Consider the following 16,127-nt stretch of genomic DNA (forward strand, 5'->3'; position numbering starts at 1 on the left):
GTTCTGCCTCGGGTGGCTCTGAGAGTGCAAGGAAAGACAGCGCAGGGAGGCCAGGGAAGCTGGGCGGCTGGACAGGGCTGGCCGTGCGTTCTGGCCTCCCGGGCGGCTGAGCAGCCACTGTGGGGCTCCAGGGGATGGCCGGCTTCTGCCACCTGGCCCAACCCTTTATGGCAAGCGCGCCTGGGGCCCTGCCCAGCAGAGGTGGCTGGGAGGAGGTGGAGGAGGCCCGTAGCCTGGCCCGTCTAGCTGGATGGAGCCTGCGATCGTTGCCCTCAGGCTTCATGTCTGTGGCCACGGGGGACCGGGGCCCCCCAGGGCAGCTCAGAGCTCAGCTTTGCCCTTGGTCTGCTCCAGGGCTCCCCCACAGGCCTGTCTCCCTGAATGCACCATTAGGGCTTTAAGAAAAGACCACGTGTGGAGGGTTGTCCAAACTCGGTGCTCGTGCCTCGGGCTCCCAAGCTTGAGGCCCCCGCGCAGGCCCCGGAAGCCAGCAGGCGCAGGGCTGCGTGGGGCCGGCTGCCAAGGGACAGCCTTGTTGTGATGCACAGGTCCTGCCGCTCGCGGGGGCGCGGCCTGTGCTTGGCCGTGCATGGAGTCGGTGCAGGCAGCTTAGGAAGGGCCGGTCTTTGGAAGCGGGTGGACGGTCGGCATGAGGCCTTCCAGGGGTTTTGGTCCGTGCCTTCGCTGGCCGCGTGTAGGCGTGAGAGAGTGAGGCCCGGTACGGCCGCCCTGGTAGCTGCTGCTTGGCGTCCCTGGGGACGTCCCTGGGGCCAAGGACTCAAGGAAAGGAAGCCCGGCGCTAATAGGGCACTGGGGCCGGGCCGTCCTCCGCCGTCTGCCGCGTGTTTACGTGCAAACAGGCATGGGACCGCCGGTGTCCGATGGCCTCCCGGTCAGGGCGCAGGTCGGTGGACAGCCTTCCCTGAGATGTGGGGAAAGGCTGTGCCACAGTCCTCTCGGAAAAGCCCAGAAGGCAGAGCGGCTTTGGTGCGCGCGGGGGGTCTCACGCCATCAGAGAAGGTGTGCGGCCGGGACTGGTTTTGAAGAGCTCCGAGGTGTGCGTGTGGAAGCTGGTGCGCGTCAGGCTCCTGGGCCTGGCCCACGGCGGACCGCCGCCTTGTGTTCCCCTGCCCCGTGGCTGTCACGGGAGGTCTCCGTGGGCTGGACTGCGAGCAGGGCCTGGCATGTGGCCAGGGAGGGCCTTGGTGCCCAGGCTCCCGGTGGGGGCAGACAGGAGGACGGGGACCTGCTGCCTCTGGTGGACCAGGAGAGGCGGGGCCTGCAGCGCCATGTTCTGTCCGACCATCCGTCCGTCTGTCTGTAGGAGGCTTTGGTTCCCTGGCCTGGGGGAAGGTCCGGGCTCCCCTGCGTGGGACGCTGACGCTGTGCTGCCTTTCCTCCCGCGGGTCTCCGCAGGTAACTAGGATTTCTACCTCAACCGCGAGACCTATGCAAGGCTGGCCCGGCCGGTGGCCCCAGGACGGCGAGGACGGACCGCAGACAGGGACGAGGCTCTACTGTGAATCCGCGCTGTGCAGACCCACAGAGGCGCTGGGGCCCGGCCGCGGCTCATGCTGTCGATAGTTTTAGATAAAGTATTTATCGTTTTTTAAAAAGTATAAACAACTCTGACTTATTTTACTCCACCGAAGTCGTAAGGCGACCCGTTGAGAAGTGTAAGTACTGTGTGTGAGAGGACCTACCTACCGACGTCCCGGAGGCCCGACCGCCGCCGCGCCGGCCGCCGTCCCGGTGCTATCTCCACGCGGGCCTCGGCCTGCTCGCCCTCTTGGTGCTGACTGGAGGTTGACCAACGCCAAACCAGGCCACGAGGCGCCTGCCCTATTTATTCCCGCCGCTCTTCCTATACCAAAGGCACGGCCGTCTCCAGGCAGAAGGTGGCTGGTTCTGTCGTGACATTCCTCAGAAGAAGCCCTGTCCCCGAGGGGGCGCCCGCCCCCGCCCCATCACTGTGAACGGCTCCTGCAGACTGGCGGCCGCTCGGGCCTGGCGTCGGGCCTTTGGCATAGGAACGGACGGCGGGCGCAGGCGCAGGCCCGGTCAGAGCCTCCCCGGTTGTGCGCGGCCCCGTTCTGAGTGGTGCTTGAGGAAGGGCTGGTACCCGACCCCCGGCGGCAGCGGGCCCAGTGCAGCAAGTGCATTTACTGGTTCGACTCGGCTCGGGCTCCCACCGCGGTACGCTGGAGCGTGCGGTGAGCTCCCGGCACGGGCGCTGGGCAGTCAAGGGGGCCTGGGCTGTCTGTACAGAAGAGAGTCACACTGAGGAGTGACAGTATTTTATAGAGATGTGATAAAAATTTATAAATTTCATAGACTTGACTCATATATTTTTAGATTGTATAATGCACAGTAAACTAAAGAAGAAAAAAGTGAGGGGAAAACCTTTCTATTTATTCAAGTGCACACAGTGGCACGGGCCCAGGACCGGCGCCCCGCCCCTGACTGCGTGCCCGTGGTTCCTGGGGCGGAGTGCTCGGCCCTGCGCCCTGCCCAAGGCCCTCTGGCCCTTCCGAGCTGCTCCGCTGCCGCCCCACCCGCCCTGCAGCCGCTGTGACGGTGCCTGGGAGGGAAGGTGCTGGGTAGTGAGTGCCCCTCGCCGCATTCACCCGCCAGGGCAGAGCCAGGATGCCTCCAGAAGGTGCCAGCAGGATTCTCCAGCCCCTCCAGCGTAGCAGTCTGACCAGTGTCATGTCTGTGCGCAGTCTTCAAAAGGGTGTGTCCAGAAGTCCCCAGGTCCCTGGAAGGGCGAATGTCAGCCAAGGTCCTGGCAGGGGGCCCTGGACCCCAAGATGGGTGCTTTAGGAAGGGCTGAGCTGGTGAGGTAGGAGCCCTGTTCTCAGGTGCTTGCACCCACCAAGGAACACCGGGAACTTGCCTCTTCCCAGAGGTGGGCTGTGCATCGTGGGTGGGCCCTGAGCTCCTGCCTGGGGAGGGTCAGCGCACCGGGCCAGCCTGGCCCTGCTTCCTCCTGATCCCCACTCTCCGGAGGGGCAGGCAGATGCCTTGAGGCATGCGGGCCAAAGAGGGTCATTGCAGGGCCCTTTCCTGCCCGCAGCTGCTTCTGAAGCAGACTGATCTGTGCGGCGCAGGTCTGGCCGTCGGCGGGCTCCCTTGTTCGCCCAGGCAGGGGCCTGCCACAGCTCTGCTTTCCTGCCTGTCCTGGGGGTGGCCCAGAGCAATAGTTGAGGCAGAAGATGGTGCTCATGATGGGTTCTTGAACTGGCCCGTCCTTCCGTAACTGGCCGCCCTGGCTCCCACCCTCTGGTTGGTGCTCCCGGCGCATGAAGGTGCTGTGCCTCGCCCCTGTGAACCCCAACCTCTGCCCCCCAGGACAGGGCAGTGTTTGCTCCCCACCCCCATCAGGCGCACAGGGCTCCGTGAAAAGATACAGGGTTGATGGCAGAGGTCACACAGGAGTCCCCGGGGTAGAACAGAGCAGCCCTGTCCAGGCACACGGCACGTCACCTCCGGGGGGCCTCCTGCAGACGTGCCGTACGGAGTCTCCCAGCACAGACGCTCGTGTGCAGACACGGTCCCTGGTGTGAGGCAGGTGGCACACGGGGGCGCAGAGCCCCGGGGCTGCCGCTGACCACGGGCCACTTCAGGGAAGTCTGCGGGTCGTAGGTGGCTCTGCTCAGGAAAACCTAACCGTGAACACGGCCTTCCCGGGCAGCTGGCCGGGCCCTGCAGCTATGGACTGTGATTTCTCCAAGGCTCACGTGCCCCTCTGTCCCCACCCACCCGCCCTCATTCCCACGGTCCAGCCACACTGGTTTGTCTCCCACGTCTCTTGACCTTGATTTGTAACTCTGACGGGGCTTTGCTCTTGTGTTTCTGGTAGACTGTGTTTCAGTTGGGGGTACTGGCCTGGCTTGACCCTCTTCTAAGAGATCGCCAATGCATTCTGCGTTTCCACCTCTAGACGCTGTAATAAAATACTTGTTTCCACTTGAAGCTGGTCTGCTCGCAGTGTTTCTTTCTGATTGGGATGCAGGGAGAGGCCCGAGGGCCAGCAGCCACGCTCCCCACTCCCCGGCCGGGAGGACAAGGACTCCCAGCAGGAGCCTGGCAAGCTCCTTCAGGCGGTCATGGGACCAAGGCCCACAGCACCTACCCACCTCAGGGAGGCCCAGCCCCTCCTGCATGCACACCTGATTAGGTCAGGCCCACCAGGATACCTTTCATGCGGTGTTTTTTTTTTAACAAATGGATTTAGGACTCCAACATTTGTAGAACCCTTTCCAGAGTCGTGCCTGTACTCAAGGGGAGGCCTAGGAACTGGGTTCATAGATCATCTTTGGGTTCAATCAGACCACCCTTCTGTTCTCTCCTAGAGCCAGTGCCACAGGCCCCATGGGCCACCGACCAAGCAAAGTCCCAGACTCCGTGCCTCTCCCTGATCTGATTCGAGGTCTCTGTCCTCTCCTGGAACAGCCCTGCCTCACTCCACCTCCGGGCAGCAGCCCCTCCCGCATTCACCGCAGCACCATCCCACGTGGAAAAGAGGTCCCTTTATTTGAGTACAACAACCACACTGGCCTGGGAGCGAAGGCGTCCTGCTCCGCCCAGAGGCATCGGCCAGGGCTGCCCAGCGGCAGAATTCACAGTGGCTCCGAGAGGCGCGGCCCCCCACGTCCTTCACAGCATTGTCTAGCTACGTACATTCGGCCTGCACAGGGCAGAAGGGCGATACCAGCCTCAGCAGCTGCCAGGCCCCAGAGGGATGGACCCGAGGGGCTGGCCGCAGCTTCTAGGAGTGGACACGTGTCCCCCGGTAGCAGCATGGAGCACCCAACAGGTGCCAAACCAGTCCAGGTCGGGGGTGGCGTGTTACTGGGTTACTTCTCCAACCCGCCCCTGCCCACCCCCACCAATCTTGGACTTTTGAAGTCTTTAAGCCAAGCGCCTGCAGCAGGAAATCCGGGCTTGACCGAGAAACCCAGGGCGCGGAGAGGATGGGGAGAGCTTGTTCCAGACTCAGGCCTTCAAGCCACCCAGCTGGAACCTGGCCTCCTCAGATATGCCGAACTGCTCCAGGGGGTCCTGTGTGGGTGAAGGGACCGCATGAGCCCAGGCCCCAGAGGGCCCTGCCCCGCCCCCACACCTGGCTCCCACCCCTGGCCTCCAGACCCTCCGCGCACCTTGCCAGTCATCTTCTGGATCTCGTTTCTGTAGAATATGAGGCTCCTCCGCATGAACTCGTAGCTGGGGGAGCAAGTGGCACGTGCTCACAGAGCCCTGCTGTGCCCCGCCCCGGCCGCCCAGGCAGGCCCACACCCCACCTGGCTCGCCGCAGAGCTCCCATCCACTCCTGACACTGTGCCTCGCTGCCGCAGGCGAAGTGATACTTCCTCTCGGGGTCCTCCAGGAAGCCTGCAGAGGGAGCAGCCCCGTCCGTTCCCGCTCACTGCCCCCCCACCCCACCCAGCGCCCGCCACGGGCCTCGGCTTCCTGTTACCTCTGTCCAAGCGTCCCCTCCTCCTGTCCTAGGCCAGGCTCATTCCTTCCCAACAGCCGTGCGGGGGACTGAACTGTGTCCTCAAGTCCCTACGTTCAAGTCCTAACCCCTAGAGCCTAAAACTGCGGCCCTACCTGCATGCAGGACCATTACCGGTGCAACGACTCAGAGAAGATCAATTGGGAGCAGGTGGGCACCAACCCTGATCCCACCAGGAATGACTCCACAAAGGCAAAGAGCCCCTTGGACTGCTGGCGACCCCCAGGAGCCAGGATGGCCTGGGGAAGCGTCCTCTGGCAAGGAACCACCCCTGCAGACACCCTGTTGTAGAACTTGTGCCCTCCTGGACGGGCCGAGCACACGTTTCTCTCCTTTGAGCGCCACACCAGAAAATCGGCCGACTCCGCTGCTCTCAAGACGACCCCGGGGGGATCCTCCGCAGGACCCCGGACAGTGCAGGACTCCCCAGCAAGAGCGACCGTTCTAGCAGAACTGCGGCTGCAGCTAGAAAGGGGTTGCGCCCCAGGGGAAGAGCCGGGCCCGCCCTCCGGCCGCCGGAGGCAGTGGACTTCGCTCCAGGCCGACGGACACCGCGGCGGGGCCCGGGAGGTGCAGGGCAGGGCCGGGCACTCACTGATGGAGAAGCCGCTGGGCTCCTCCTGGGTGACTCTGCAGCGCTCCAGCAGCAGGGCTCCGACGGGCTGCGGGCAGAGGGGGGCGGGGGCGGGGTGGGGGCGGGCCTCCGCGGGGACCCCGACACGCCCCGCCCCCGGGCCCCAGCTCGGCCCCGCCCCCCGGCCCCGCCCGCCGGCCCCGCCCCGCCGGCCGCGACCCGGCCCCGCCCCCCGCCGGGCCACGGCCCCCGGCCCCGACCCTCGGGTCCCGACCCCCGCCCGCAGGCCCACCTCGGCCTCGTCCGTCCGGAAGTAGAAGAGGAAGTTGACCACCAGCTTCACAAGCCGCCTTTTCAGCACTGCGGGCACAGGGCGGGCTCATTCGGGCTCGCGGCCGCCCAGTCCCGCCCGCCCGGCCTGCCCGGCCCGCCCGGCCCGGCGCCCCGGCCCGCTCACCGCTGCCTTTCTTGGGACCCCGCATGCCCAGCTCGGCCGCCAGCTCGGCCGGCTGCCGGGACAGCGCCTGCAGCTCCTTCTCGTTGTAGCGCATGGCGCTGCCGGGACCCACACCGCGGAGCGCGGACCGCGCCCTCCCGGCCGCCGTCGCCACTCGCGCCAAAAAAGTCGCACAGCGCCGTCCCGGAAGCGCTGCCGCAGCCACTGCGCTTGCGCGTCCCCGAGCCACGCATTCTGCGGGCCGCCGACGGGAGGCGCTGGTGTCCAGGGGACCCTTGGCGCTACGCAAAGTCCGCGGGGAGCGCACGCCATACTAGAGGACACACAAGATCCTCGTAGATAAGCATGAAATAAGCTGGATCCGGGGTGGGAACAGAGGAAGGTCCCCTCACGATTGGTGGCGCTCTTTACCGACGAGTGGGAGCCGGTGAGACCGGACCCCGCGCGTTAGGCGTTGAGGGCCTGGTGCGCACGCGCACTTCGAGTTCGGCGCTCGTCAGCCCCGCCCCTTTTCCTCGCGCCTCCGGCGCTTCAGGCAGAGCGAGCATGCGCACTCGGGAGACCGTCCTCACCCCCAGCCCGTTGGCCCCCGGAAGTGTTTCCCTAGCGCGCGGGGCGCGTGCGCATAACGTATTCGTGGCCGCGGCGGGCGCGGAGAGGGAAGCAGCGCGGGGTGAGGAGCGGCGCGGGCTGGGGGCGGCGGCCGCGGGGCTCTGGCTTCCCGGGACCGCAGCGGACTGGGGTTGAGAGGCCGGCGGGGCCGGGCCGCGGCGCTTCGGCGCCGGGAGCTGGCGGGGGCTGGGCGGCGGCGGGTGGGCCTCGGGCCGGGGTCCCGCGCCGAGCCTGTCGGCGTCGCGGCCGCTGTGTCCCTGCTCGGCTGCGTCGGGAGGATCTTGTCGTTCCGGAGGGCGCGAGAGCGGGAGGGAGGACAGCCGCCGGCCGAGCGGGGAGCCGCGCGCGGGGCTCGACCCCGGGGCCGGGGCCGGGGCTGGGCCCGCCCCCGGCGCCCCGCACTCTTCGTGGTCCGGAGCAGATCGAGTGCTTCCTGGGCCTCTGGTCCCCGCCGTCCCCGCGGACACGCCCCCGCAGGGGCCCCCGCTCGGGGGGCGGGGGGCAGCCGAGCGGCCTCTCGGAGCCGTCCGTGCGCACCCGAGGCCGCTTCTGTGCTCAGCTGGCCGTCCGGCGGGGCCGCGGCGGCTTTGGGGTCGGGGACCGCGCGGCCTTGGTTTCCTGCGCCCCCGCAGCACCGAGGTCGGGGGAACCGCCGGGAAACTGGGAACGGGGTGCGCGGCCCCGGAGCGCTCTGGGGAGACGGCGGACTCCCTCCCGGTGGCCGGCTCCTCGCTCCTGGCCGTTTTCTTTCTCGCTAGAAACGGGGGGCTTCCCGGTGCGGCGAGCTTCCCTGCTTGCTCCGTTGGCGGGACCACGTCTCTCAGCGAGGAGAGGGCTCAGCTCCGCGCCCGGACCCTTTGGGGGCCGCTCCCGGGTCTCTGGGTGCTTCCACGCTTCTTGCTGTTCTCGCTCTGGAAGCTCATCTGGGTTCTGCTGTGCCTTTTGTTTCCCGGTTTTGTTCTCCCTCCGGAAAGGCTTGTTGGACTTGGATCGACTCCAGCCCTCACCTTCGGCCCCGTGGGGTCCTGTCTTCCCGGGTGTAACTGGCCGTGCTGACCTCTGGCTGCCGTTCTGCTTCGCGGCTGTAACTTGCCCCGTGGAGGGGGTACGTGGAGGTCTGCGTGTGTGCGTGCGAGGTCCCAGCGTCTCACCTCGTGAGCCGGGACGTCGCCGACCCCAGCCGTGCGTGTCTGGTGTCTGAGTGAACCGTCTCGGGCGCTCTGGCTGGCCCCTGGGCTGGGCCGGAGCCCTCCAGCTGGACCTTCTGGAATTCCCGCTTTCCAGCGTCCCCCGCCTTCCACTCCCCGAGTCTGACTCCCTCTCACTGGCCCTGCCCCTGCGAGTGGAGGGGCCCTTCGTTCCGGTTCTTCTGAGAGTGACCCCGGCCTGCCCACGCAGCTGCTCGCGGGCGCTTGGGCTCTCCTGGGGGGACGGGGCTGCTGTGGGCAGTGGGCTTCGAGCAGCTGGCAGCTTACTGGGTTCCTTCCAACGGGGTCACCAGTTCAGTGTTGCCGTTCTGAGCCCGTCACTCTCTGCACAGGCCCTGGTGCCTGTTCCCCAGCACGCGAGGGGCGCATCCGCGGCTCAGGAAGGAACTGGGCTCCTCGCGGGGGCTTTGTTATCATCGTCGCCTTCCAAGTCGCACCTGCACGGGGTGTTCTGGAGTCGCCAGTACAGTAGGGGACAGGAAGTGAGGGCGGCTTCTGGAGCTGTCCTGTCCCGTCCCCGCCGCCCCCCCCCCCCAGCCCAGCCCGGCTGAACCGGGGAGCACGCACTACCTTTGTCTTCCTTTTGGGAACCGCCTCCTTGGTCTGCGCAAGGAAGCCTCCCGACGTGCCGTTGGTGATGGCTGCGCTGGCCTTTGTCCACCTGTCGCCTGGCTGCCGACTTGACCCGAGCGCACTCGCACCCCCACAAGCGCTCGGTTTCCGCTGTTCAGGCCGGCGCCCTCCTGTAATGGCCTTGAGACATGGGTGTCATCTCCACAGAGGTCTGTGAGGCACTCGGGACCTGTGGGCCGGAGACCTCCCCGGCCCCTGATCCCGCTGTGCATCTGTGTTGCCGGCGGAGGCGAGGGGGCGGGGATGTCCCTGTCCCTCTGCCTCTCCCGCGGCAGCTTCCGTCACTTCACCCGGAAACTGCGTGTCTCCTGCGGGTCGGGTGCTCGGCCTCCCCCGATGAGCCCGTGGCTGGGACTGGCGGCGGGAACCGCGGTGCTCCGGGGGACACACGGGTGTGCCTGGCCGGGACCCCCAGGTGTAGCGTCTCCTCCTTTCCAGACGCGGCGTTCTCTCCCGCGGAGGGCTCGCCCGGTTGGTGGTGCTGGTCTCACGCTCTGTCTCCCGAGACGAGAGCTGGGCGGCTCTGGGCGGACGGTGTGAGGCCTCTAGTGCCATCAGGGGTCTGATTGCGGGTTCGGCAGCCATCGGGGTCGTTTTGCAGGTTCCCAGGTGTGAGGGCGTCGGGACTGAGCCAGAGAGAGATCTAGATTCCTGCGGAGCTGGGGGCAGCTCTGAGAGCCACGCGGCAGGCCCTCCGCGGAGCTGGGCCGCCGGCACCGGCGCCACAAAGCCCATGGTTCCCAGGACGCAGTTCTTACTGTGCGGTCCTGGAGGTCGGAAGTATAAAAGAGGGCACCTGGGTGGCCCAGTCGGCTGAGTGTTGGACTCTTGATTTCGCCTCAGGTGGCGTGGTCCGGGCAGTGCAGTGGAGCCCTGCCCGCGGCTCTGCGCTCGTTGTGGGGCTGCTGGAGACTCTTCCCACCCCTCTGCTTCTCTGTCCTGTCGCTCTTTTTCTCTGAAACAAGCATATGAATCATTCAACGCTGCATTTCTAAGTATAAACTGGAGAGTTGTTTTCCCCCGGGGCCAGGGAGACCCGGCTCCTGCCCTTGCCTGGCCCGCGGCCCCCTCCATCCTTCCTGCCAGCAGCGCCGGGTCTGCCCGTCTCTGGGACCCCCGCCCTCTGCCTCCCTCTCGTGAGGACCTGGTGAAGACGCTGGGCGCCCCGGGAACCCAGGGTCACCCCCATCTCAGGGGCCTTGAATTGCCCGTCCCTGCAAGGTTCTTTTTGCCATTTATGGTTCTATATTCTTGGGTTTTGGGGATTCAAATGGGGACATCTTTGTGAGGTCATATTCGCTCCTGGGCCCATTCCCATGGGCTGACCTCTGCAGACACAAGGTACTGTGGGTTTAAGCCAGGGGCCTGGAGCTGACTTTGGCCAAGTCAAGAGTGACAGTGTTCGGAGGCCAGAGGGAGGTTCGGGAGGGTGGGTCTGACATGAGTCGGAGAGAGCGAGGGAAGCACAGTGGTCAGCTGCAGCCAGTGGGCTTTAGGTCCCGGGAGAGCCTGCCTTGGCCCCAGGGAGGTCTTGAATCTCTTGAGCGTTCGGCCGAAGGTGCGGGTCGGTAAATGTAGCAAATTCACAGGTGAGCCACGGAGGTCGGATTGAGCTTGGAAGAAGTGAGTGTAGACGAGCAGGAGTTCAGAGGAGTGCGCACCGCGTGTGGGCGGTCCGGGAAGGCTTCCTGACGGAGGTGAGACTTGGTGGGAGAACCTGGCCGCCGCCTCCCTGCTGCCGCGCTGGGGCTCTGAGCACGGACACTTCTCGGGCTGCGGTGGCTTCTCCCCCCCCAGGCACTCACAGACACACCGCCCGTCCTCGCTCACCCTTATTCCGGGTTTGTGTGTCTTTGGGCCACCGTGGGCCCTTTGTCTCCTGGAAGATACGTGGGGAGGAGGAAGCTGACCCATCTGCCGGGCCGTGTCCTGCGCTCTCACCGCCTCCCCTTTGGTCCTGCAGGTCCCTCTACCTAAACCGTCACCATGGACTTCCAGCATCGCCCCGGGGGCAAGACGGGGAGCGGAGGCGTGGCCTCCTCCTCGGAGAGCAACCGAGACCGCAGGGAGCGCCTCCGGCAGCTGGCCCTGGAGACCATCGACATCAACAAGGTGGGTTGAGCCTTGGGCAGCGGGCAGGCAGCTCCCCCCTGCTCCCTCGGGCTCGGGGCCCCTCCCCCCTCTTCTGTCAGCAGAGCCAAGTTCCGTATACCCTTAACCCTGCTGCCCAGCTTTCTTGGCCTTGGGGTCCTGATCTGCAGTTGAGGGAACTTGACCTAGAGCAGCTCCAGTTAGGCACCCCACAGACCACTCGCTGTTCAGGGGCCGTGACTGCACGGAGGGTTGCTTTTGTCCGACTCCCCAGAGCCGTGAGACCTGCCAGTGGTGAGGGCCAGGACAGCGTCGCAGAGTTCTGATGTGTCGGCAGTAAGCAGCACAGGGCCCCGTTTCACTTGGGTGTCCACTGCTGGGGGGGCCCAGGGTCTGCCCCCCGGCACTCTGGACGTTTGGGGCGCTGTTGGCAGCCGGGCACCATCCCAGTTGTGAGGACCACAGCTGTGCCCAGACATCGCCAGTGTGGCCTGGGGGCAGAGTCGGCTGGGCGCGCCCCGCAGCCAGTGTGTGTTTCCTCTCTGACCTGTGGTGAGCCCCACCCCCAGGATCAGGTCTGTCACTGTCCTTCCGAGGAGGCAAGGCAGGACCGTCCTTGTGGAGGATGACACGGCCAGTGGGCGGCGGAGGTCGGAGTCAAACCCCAGCTGGTCTGCTCTGTGCCTGGGGCCAGAAGCGCCCACCCTGCGGCCTGGGTTTATGGAAGGTCCCCGTCCGGCCTGGGAGCCCGCGCGCACCGACCAGGGCCTCCACGGGCCTTTGATTTAACCCGTTCGCTCCCCCCCCCCCCCCCCCCCCGTCTCTGTGGAGGCAGCCGCCCGGCAGTGCCATCTCGCATCTGCCATCTTCCGGGCCGGGAACCGCCCTCACAGGTGGGGCCGGGAACTGGCACGGGGGCCCCCAGCCCTGCCAGGTGGCCTGTGCCCGCGGGATCCCAGCCGGTCCCACAGCGCTGCCTCGGGCAGAGGACCCTGCGGGGCCCTGGGCTGCGAGGTCCCTGGGAGGATCTCGGGGTCGCTCAGAGAAGCGAGCCGCGCCCACACCTACGAGTCCCCGACAGCTGGACCTGAGTGTCCGGGGGGACGCCTGCAGCGCCTGCAAGCGTCCCCAACGGCGTTCAGGATACGCCACCGCTAGTCCTCTGTCCTCAGGACGCCTGCATGGGGGAGAGTAGGCGCCCTCTCTGCCGGCCAGAGGGGAGGCTTTGGCTCTTCACCGCGGCGGGGACCGCGGGGCGCGATTGCTGACAGCGTGTCTCCGTGCAGGACCCGTACTTCATGAAGAACCACCTGGGCTCGTACGAGTGCAAGCTGTGTCTGACCCTGCATAACAACGAGGTGCGTTCTCTGCGCCTTCTCTGCTCGGGCAGGGCCCTGCTGCTCCCCCGCCCCGGCCCCCGCGGGGTGCTGCCCGTCTGGGCTCCGGCAGGTCCCGCCGCTCCCATCTGTCCCACCGCGCTGCCCGTTAGGGCTGGGATGTCACTCAGAGCGTGGCGGAGGCGGTGGGGCTCAGGTCGGCTTGCTCACCGTCTGTGCCCCCAGAGCCCGCCGCTGCCCAGGGCGTACAGGGCTGCGTCCGGCCCACGCGGGAGGATCCTTGAATGCCGTCGGGGATCCCCGTGAGTGCCAGCCTGCAGGCACGGCAGGTGTCCCCCCGGATGCTCAGATCTACCTGTCGGGGACTCGTCAGTGTGGGCGCGGCTCGCTTCTCTGAGCGACCCCGAGGTCCTCCCAGGGATGGTCTAACGGGTGCTCGCGGGGCCCTGGCTCAGTAACGGGTAGATGTGGGTCGTCCTTGTCCGCGGCCTTGCGCTTGTGCTCCCGGAGCGCTGAGCGGGCCGGTCGCGCACGTCAGCGTCTGTTCCCTCGGGCGCGGCTCCCTCAGAGCCGGCCGTTCTCTGGGGGTTGCTGAGCAGCGTCCCCCCGTCACGAGGACCACAGACGTCCCCAGTCATGGCCCAGTGTCCCTGTGCTGGTCCAGAAACCCGTAGAGTCCGTCCTGCTCTCTGAAGAGGGGTGCCCCGGGCCGTGGTCAGAATGGACGCACAGGGTCACGGGGCAAGTTCACTCGTCCGCTGGCTGGCGCCCGGTGCTCTTCTCCTCCAGCCCAGTCCGCTGAGCCCCCCACCGGGGCAGGCGGCGAGACTCTCCGTGTCCCACAGGCCGTGACCTCCGACGCTCACAGACTCACTCTCGGGCTCTATGTGCACTTCCTTCCACGTGGTGTAAGCCCCGAGAGCTTGTCCGTTCGGTGGCAGCCGGTGGATGGAGGCCAGTGGCTCCTCTCGGCCCACCCCACACGCCTTGTCCTGAGTTGTCCGTGTGCTTTTCCCGCTGCAGGGGAGCTACCTGGCGCACACCCAGGGGAAGAAGCATCAAACCAACCTGTGAGTGCCCCAGACCCCGTCCAGTGCCCGGGGCCCAGCCTCCGAGGCACACAAGGCGTCACCCGAGTCTCCAGTGTGAGATGGTCTTGAGCCAGCCCGGCCGTGCCTCGGGGCTGCTGGGGGGACGCCAGGGGAGTGGGAGCAGCTCTGTCCGCAGCGGTTGAGCTGACCGAGCTTGCTTGAGCGGGAGGCTTCCGGGACACGAGAGGAAAGCAGCGAGGGTTCCCCGAAGACGCCCTAGTAAGGGGCAGTGGGACTGTCCCCGGGCCTGTCCCGTCCCCAGTTCATGCAACCCCATGACCCCCAGCCAACACCCCATGTCCCTGGGCTCTCAGACAGACTCCAAGGTCAGTGTGGGAGTTGGACGACTCCCAGCACTTGGGCCTGTGGCCTTGGCGGCCTGGGTGGAGGGTCCCAGCGCCGTGTCCGTCCCACCTGCAGGGCCCGGCGAGCCGCCAAGGAGGCCAAGGAGGCCCCCGCCCAGCCGGCGCCCGAGAAGGTCAAGGTGGAGGTGAAGAAGTTTGTGAAGATTGGGCGCCCCGGCTACAAAGGTGATTCTGTCTGGGTGTGTGCTCTGGCCCCCGGCCAGCGCTGGGTGGGAACGAGCCCCTGGCCCCGGGCCCCCAGCCCGTCCTTGAGCCCCAGGGAGACTGCGGCTCCCTTCGGGGCAGGGGCCCTCCCTCTCCCTTTGATCCCCAGGCACTGTGAGCCCCGCCTTCCCTGAGAGCTTCCTCAGCCCGCCCAGTCACGGTGTCAGGGCTTCCCTTGGCTTCTGCTGGCGTTTGCGGAGCTGGGGATTGTTAACAGTCCTTGTGGGGATGGTGGCCATGGACGAGGGGCTCACGGGTCCCTTTCCTTTGACCTTGGAGGGGGGAGGGTCCACATTAAGAAACTGCTCACGCAGTGGACCGTTTGGGCGGAGAGGAGGGTCCCTGATTCTCCGGCTGGGACGTTGGAGAAGCGCTGGGTCGGGAGGCAGGGGACTGTCCCGGGCGGCAGGAGGGGAGTGAAGAAAGCTCTCAGGCAGGCGTCTCGCCTAAAAGTGGAAACCGTGTGCGCGACTGGCTTTCCAGGGAGGACACAGCAGTGCAAAGGCCTGGGCGCAGGTCTGCGTTATAAGCGAAGGCCACGATGACAGAATCCTTGGGGGGGCGTCTACCAAAGGTCTTCCAGCCATAATAGGGCATCTGTCATCCCGAGTAAAGCAGGGACAGTCGAGAGCTTAAGGGGCGTGGGTGTGGCGTGCCTCGGGGCTGTACGGAGAGCGACCCGGAGGTGGGCACATGGCCACCCGCGGCTTGGCTGCAGACCTCTCGCGCAGAGGGCACCTCCCAGCAACCAGGGTACAGACCTCGCCAGCTGCCCGTGCACAGCGTGCCCGGTCTGGAGCTCCTGCCCGCTCCCTTCCCTGTGGTCTCAGGCAGGGACTCTCCTAGCACTGAGCAGTAGCCACCCAAGTACAGGTCCCCTGGTGTCCTGTCCCCCGTCCATGGGCTACTCCGCTGCTGCCTTGGCTTCGGGTAGGACAAGGTGGCTGGGACTTGAGAGCCTCGTGTGTTGCAGTGACCAAGCAGAGGGACACGGAGATGGGCCAGCAGAGCCTCCTCTTCCAGGTGAGCTGAAGCCTGAGCCCTGTCGTGAGGGGAGGGTCCCTCGCAGGGCGGTGCTACCACCTGCCATGTCCCTGCAGATCGACTACCCTGAGATCGCCGAGGGCGTCACGCCTCGCCACCGCTTCATGTCCGCCTACGAGCAGAGGATCGAGCCGCCCGACCGGCGCTGGCAGTACCTGCTCATGGCCGCCGAGCCCTACGAGACCATCGCCTTCAAGGTGGTGCACGCGGGGTCCCCCAGCCCTCCTGCCTGTGCCCCAGGTGCCCCTTCAGCACACGCTTGCCTGGGACGGGTCGGGGAGGCCGGGGGTCGGGGGCGTCCTGAGGCCGGTGTTCCTGGCATTAAGAGGCTCTCATGGCCAGGCTGCTCAGGGATCCCCTAACCTGATGCCGTAACTTCGGCCCCGCAGACGAGAGCACGAGCCTCTCCTTCCCCAGGGCAGCGGCCTTGCCAAGTACTGGGGCTAGTCTGTTACCCCAGAACCAAATCCTGTCCCAGTTGGGCCTTTTCGGGGCCAAGGGGCAAGTCCCTGCAGGCCTGGACGTGTCGGCTGCGGTGGTCCTGAAGGCCGCCCTCTGTCCCCTCCTGACACAGGTGCCGAGCAGGGAGATTGATAAGGCCGAAGGCAAGTTCTGGACTCACTGGAATCGGGAAACCAAGCAGGTGAGCCACTCTGGGGCCTTGGATGGCTTTCCTGGCCAGCCTGTCCCTTCACCCAGGGCCGCGAAGGCCTCACTCAGCTTCTCCTGTTCCCTCCAGTTTTTCCTACAGTTCCACTTCAAGATGGAGAAGCCGCCGGCCCCGCCCAGCCTCCCTGCGGGGCCTCCGGGAGTGAAGAGACCCCCACCCCCCCTGATGAATGGTCTGCCCCCGCGGCCGCCGCTGCCGGAGGCTTTGCCCCCACCACCGCCGGGAGGCCTGCCTCTGCCACCCATGCCGCCCAGCGGGCCTGCACCCTCGGGGCCTCCGGGCCCTCCCCAGCTGCCCCCACCAGCTCCTGGGGTCCACCCCCC

The 16,127-nt window shown here is 66.5% G+C and overlaps 3 protein-coding genes across 5 annotated transcripts in view; 2 read left to right on the top strand and 1 right to left on the bottom strand.

Moving 5' to 3' along the window:
* DOT1L (DOT1 like histone lysine methyltransferase) overlaps window positions 1-3,975 on the top strand; it is a gene marked incomplete at its 5' end in the record, with an annotated part of 57,653 nt that extends 53,678 nt beyond the window's left edge. Inside the window, one exon of the mRNA XM_059387615.1 lies at window positions 1,417-3,975. The remainder of the gene's footprint in view (window positions 1-1,416) is intronic.
* A 537-nt stretch (window positions 3,976-4,512) lies between these two features.
* On the bottom strand, window positions 4,513-7,033 carry PLEKHJ1 (pleckstrin homology domain containing J1). 3 transcript variants are annotated; one of them, XM_059388557.1, is made up of 6 exons: window positions 6,550-6,730; window positions 6,385-6,452; window positions 5,866-6,180; window positions 5,304-5,394; window positions 5,163-5,226; window positions 4,513-5,064 (listed from the first exon to the last, which is right to left on the bottom strand). In XM_059388557.1, the coding sequence occupies exons 1-5, from the start codon at window positions 6,641-6,643 to the stop codon at window positions 5,171-5,173; spliced, it is 624 nt and encodes a 207-aa protein (XP_059244540.1). In that variant the 5' UTR covers window positions 6,644-6,730; the 3' UTR covers window positions 4,513-5,064; window positions 5,163-5,170. The 3 variants fall into 3 exon arrangements, with proteins under 3 accessions (XP_059244540.1, XP_059244543.1, XP_059244542.1); XM_059388560.1 differs by having other exon boundaries at window positions 6,114-6,180; window positions 6,550-6,729; XM_059388559.1 differs by lacking the exon at window positions 5,866-6,180 and having other exon boundaries at window positions 6,550-7,033.
* Window positions 7,034-7,138: 105 nt separating this feature from the next.
* Window positions 7,139-16,122, top strand: SF3A2 (splicing factor 3a subunit 2; the record flags this gene model as incomplete). The annotated part of the gene is made up of 10 exons (XM_059387617.1): window positions 7,139-7,222; window positions 10,592-10,699; window positions 10,966-11,114; window positions 12,380-12,451; window positions 13,454-13,500; window positions 13,942-14,051; window positions 15,064-15,113; window positions 15,191-15,331; window positions 15,709-15,777; window positions 15,874-16,122. Coding segments are annotated over exons 3-10 (864 nt in total), but the record flags the coding sequence as incomplete, so codon positions are not given.
* Between the last annotated feature and the right edge of the window lie 5 nt (window positions 16,123-16,127).

The sequence above is a fragment of the Mustela nigripes genome, chromosome 2 (assembly GCF_022355385.1).
Source record: "Mustela nigripes isolate SB6536 chromosome 2, MUSNIG.SB6536, whole genome shotgun sequence".
NCBI lineage: Eukaryota > Metazoa > Chordata > Mammalia > Carnivora > Mustelidae > Mustela > Mustela nigripes.

Bases quoted from the DNA above. Each gene is read 5' to 3' on its own strand.
- PLEKHJ1 (XM_059388557.1), bottom strand. From the start codon at position 6,643: ATGCGCTACAACGAGAAGGAGCTGCAGGCGCTGTCCCGGCAGCCGGCC. The intron at 5,395-5,865 runs GTGTGGCGCTCA...CTCCCTCTGCAG, and splicing joins CGGAGTCGGCCGATTTTCTG to GCTTCCTGGAGGACCCCGAG. The intron at 5,227-5,303 runs GTGGGGTGTGGG...TTGCTCCCCCAG, and splicing joins GGAGCTCTGCGGCGAGCCAG to CTACGAGTTCATGCGGAGGA.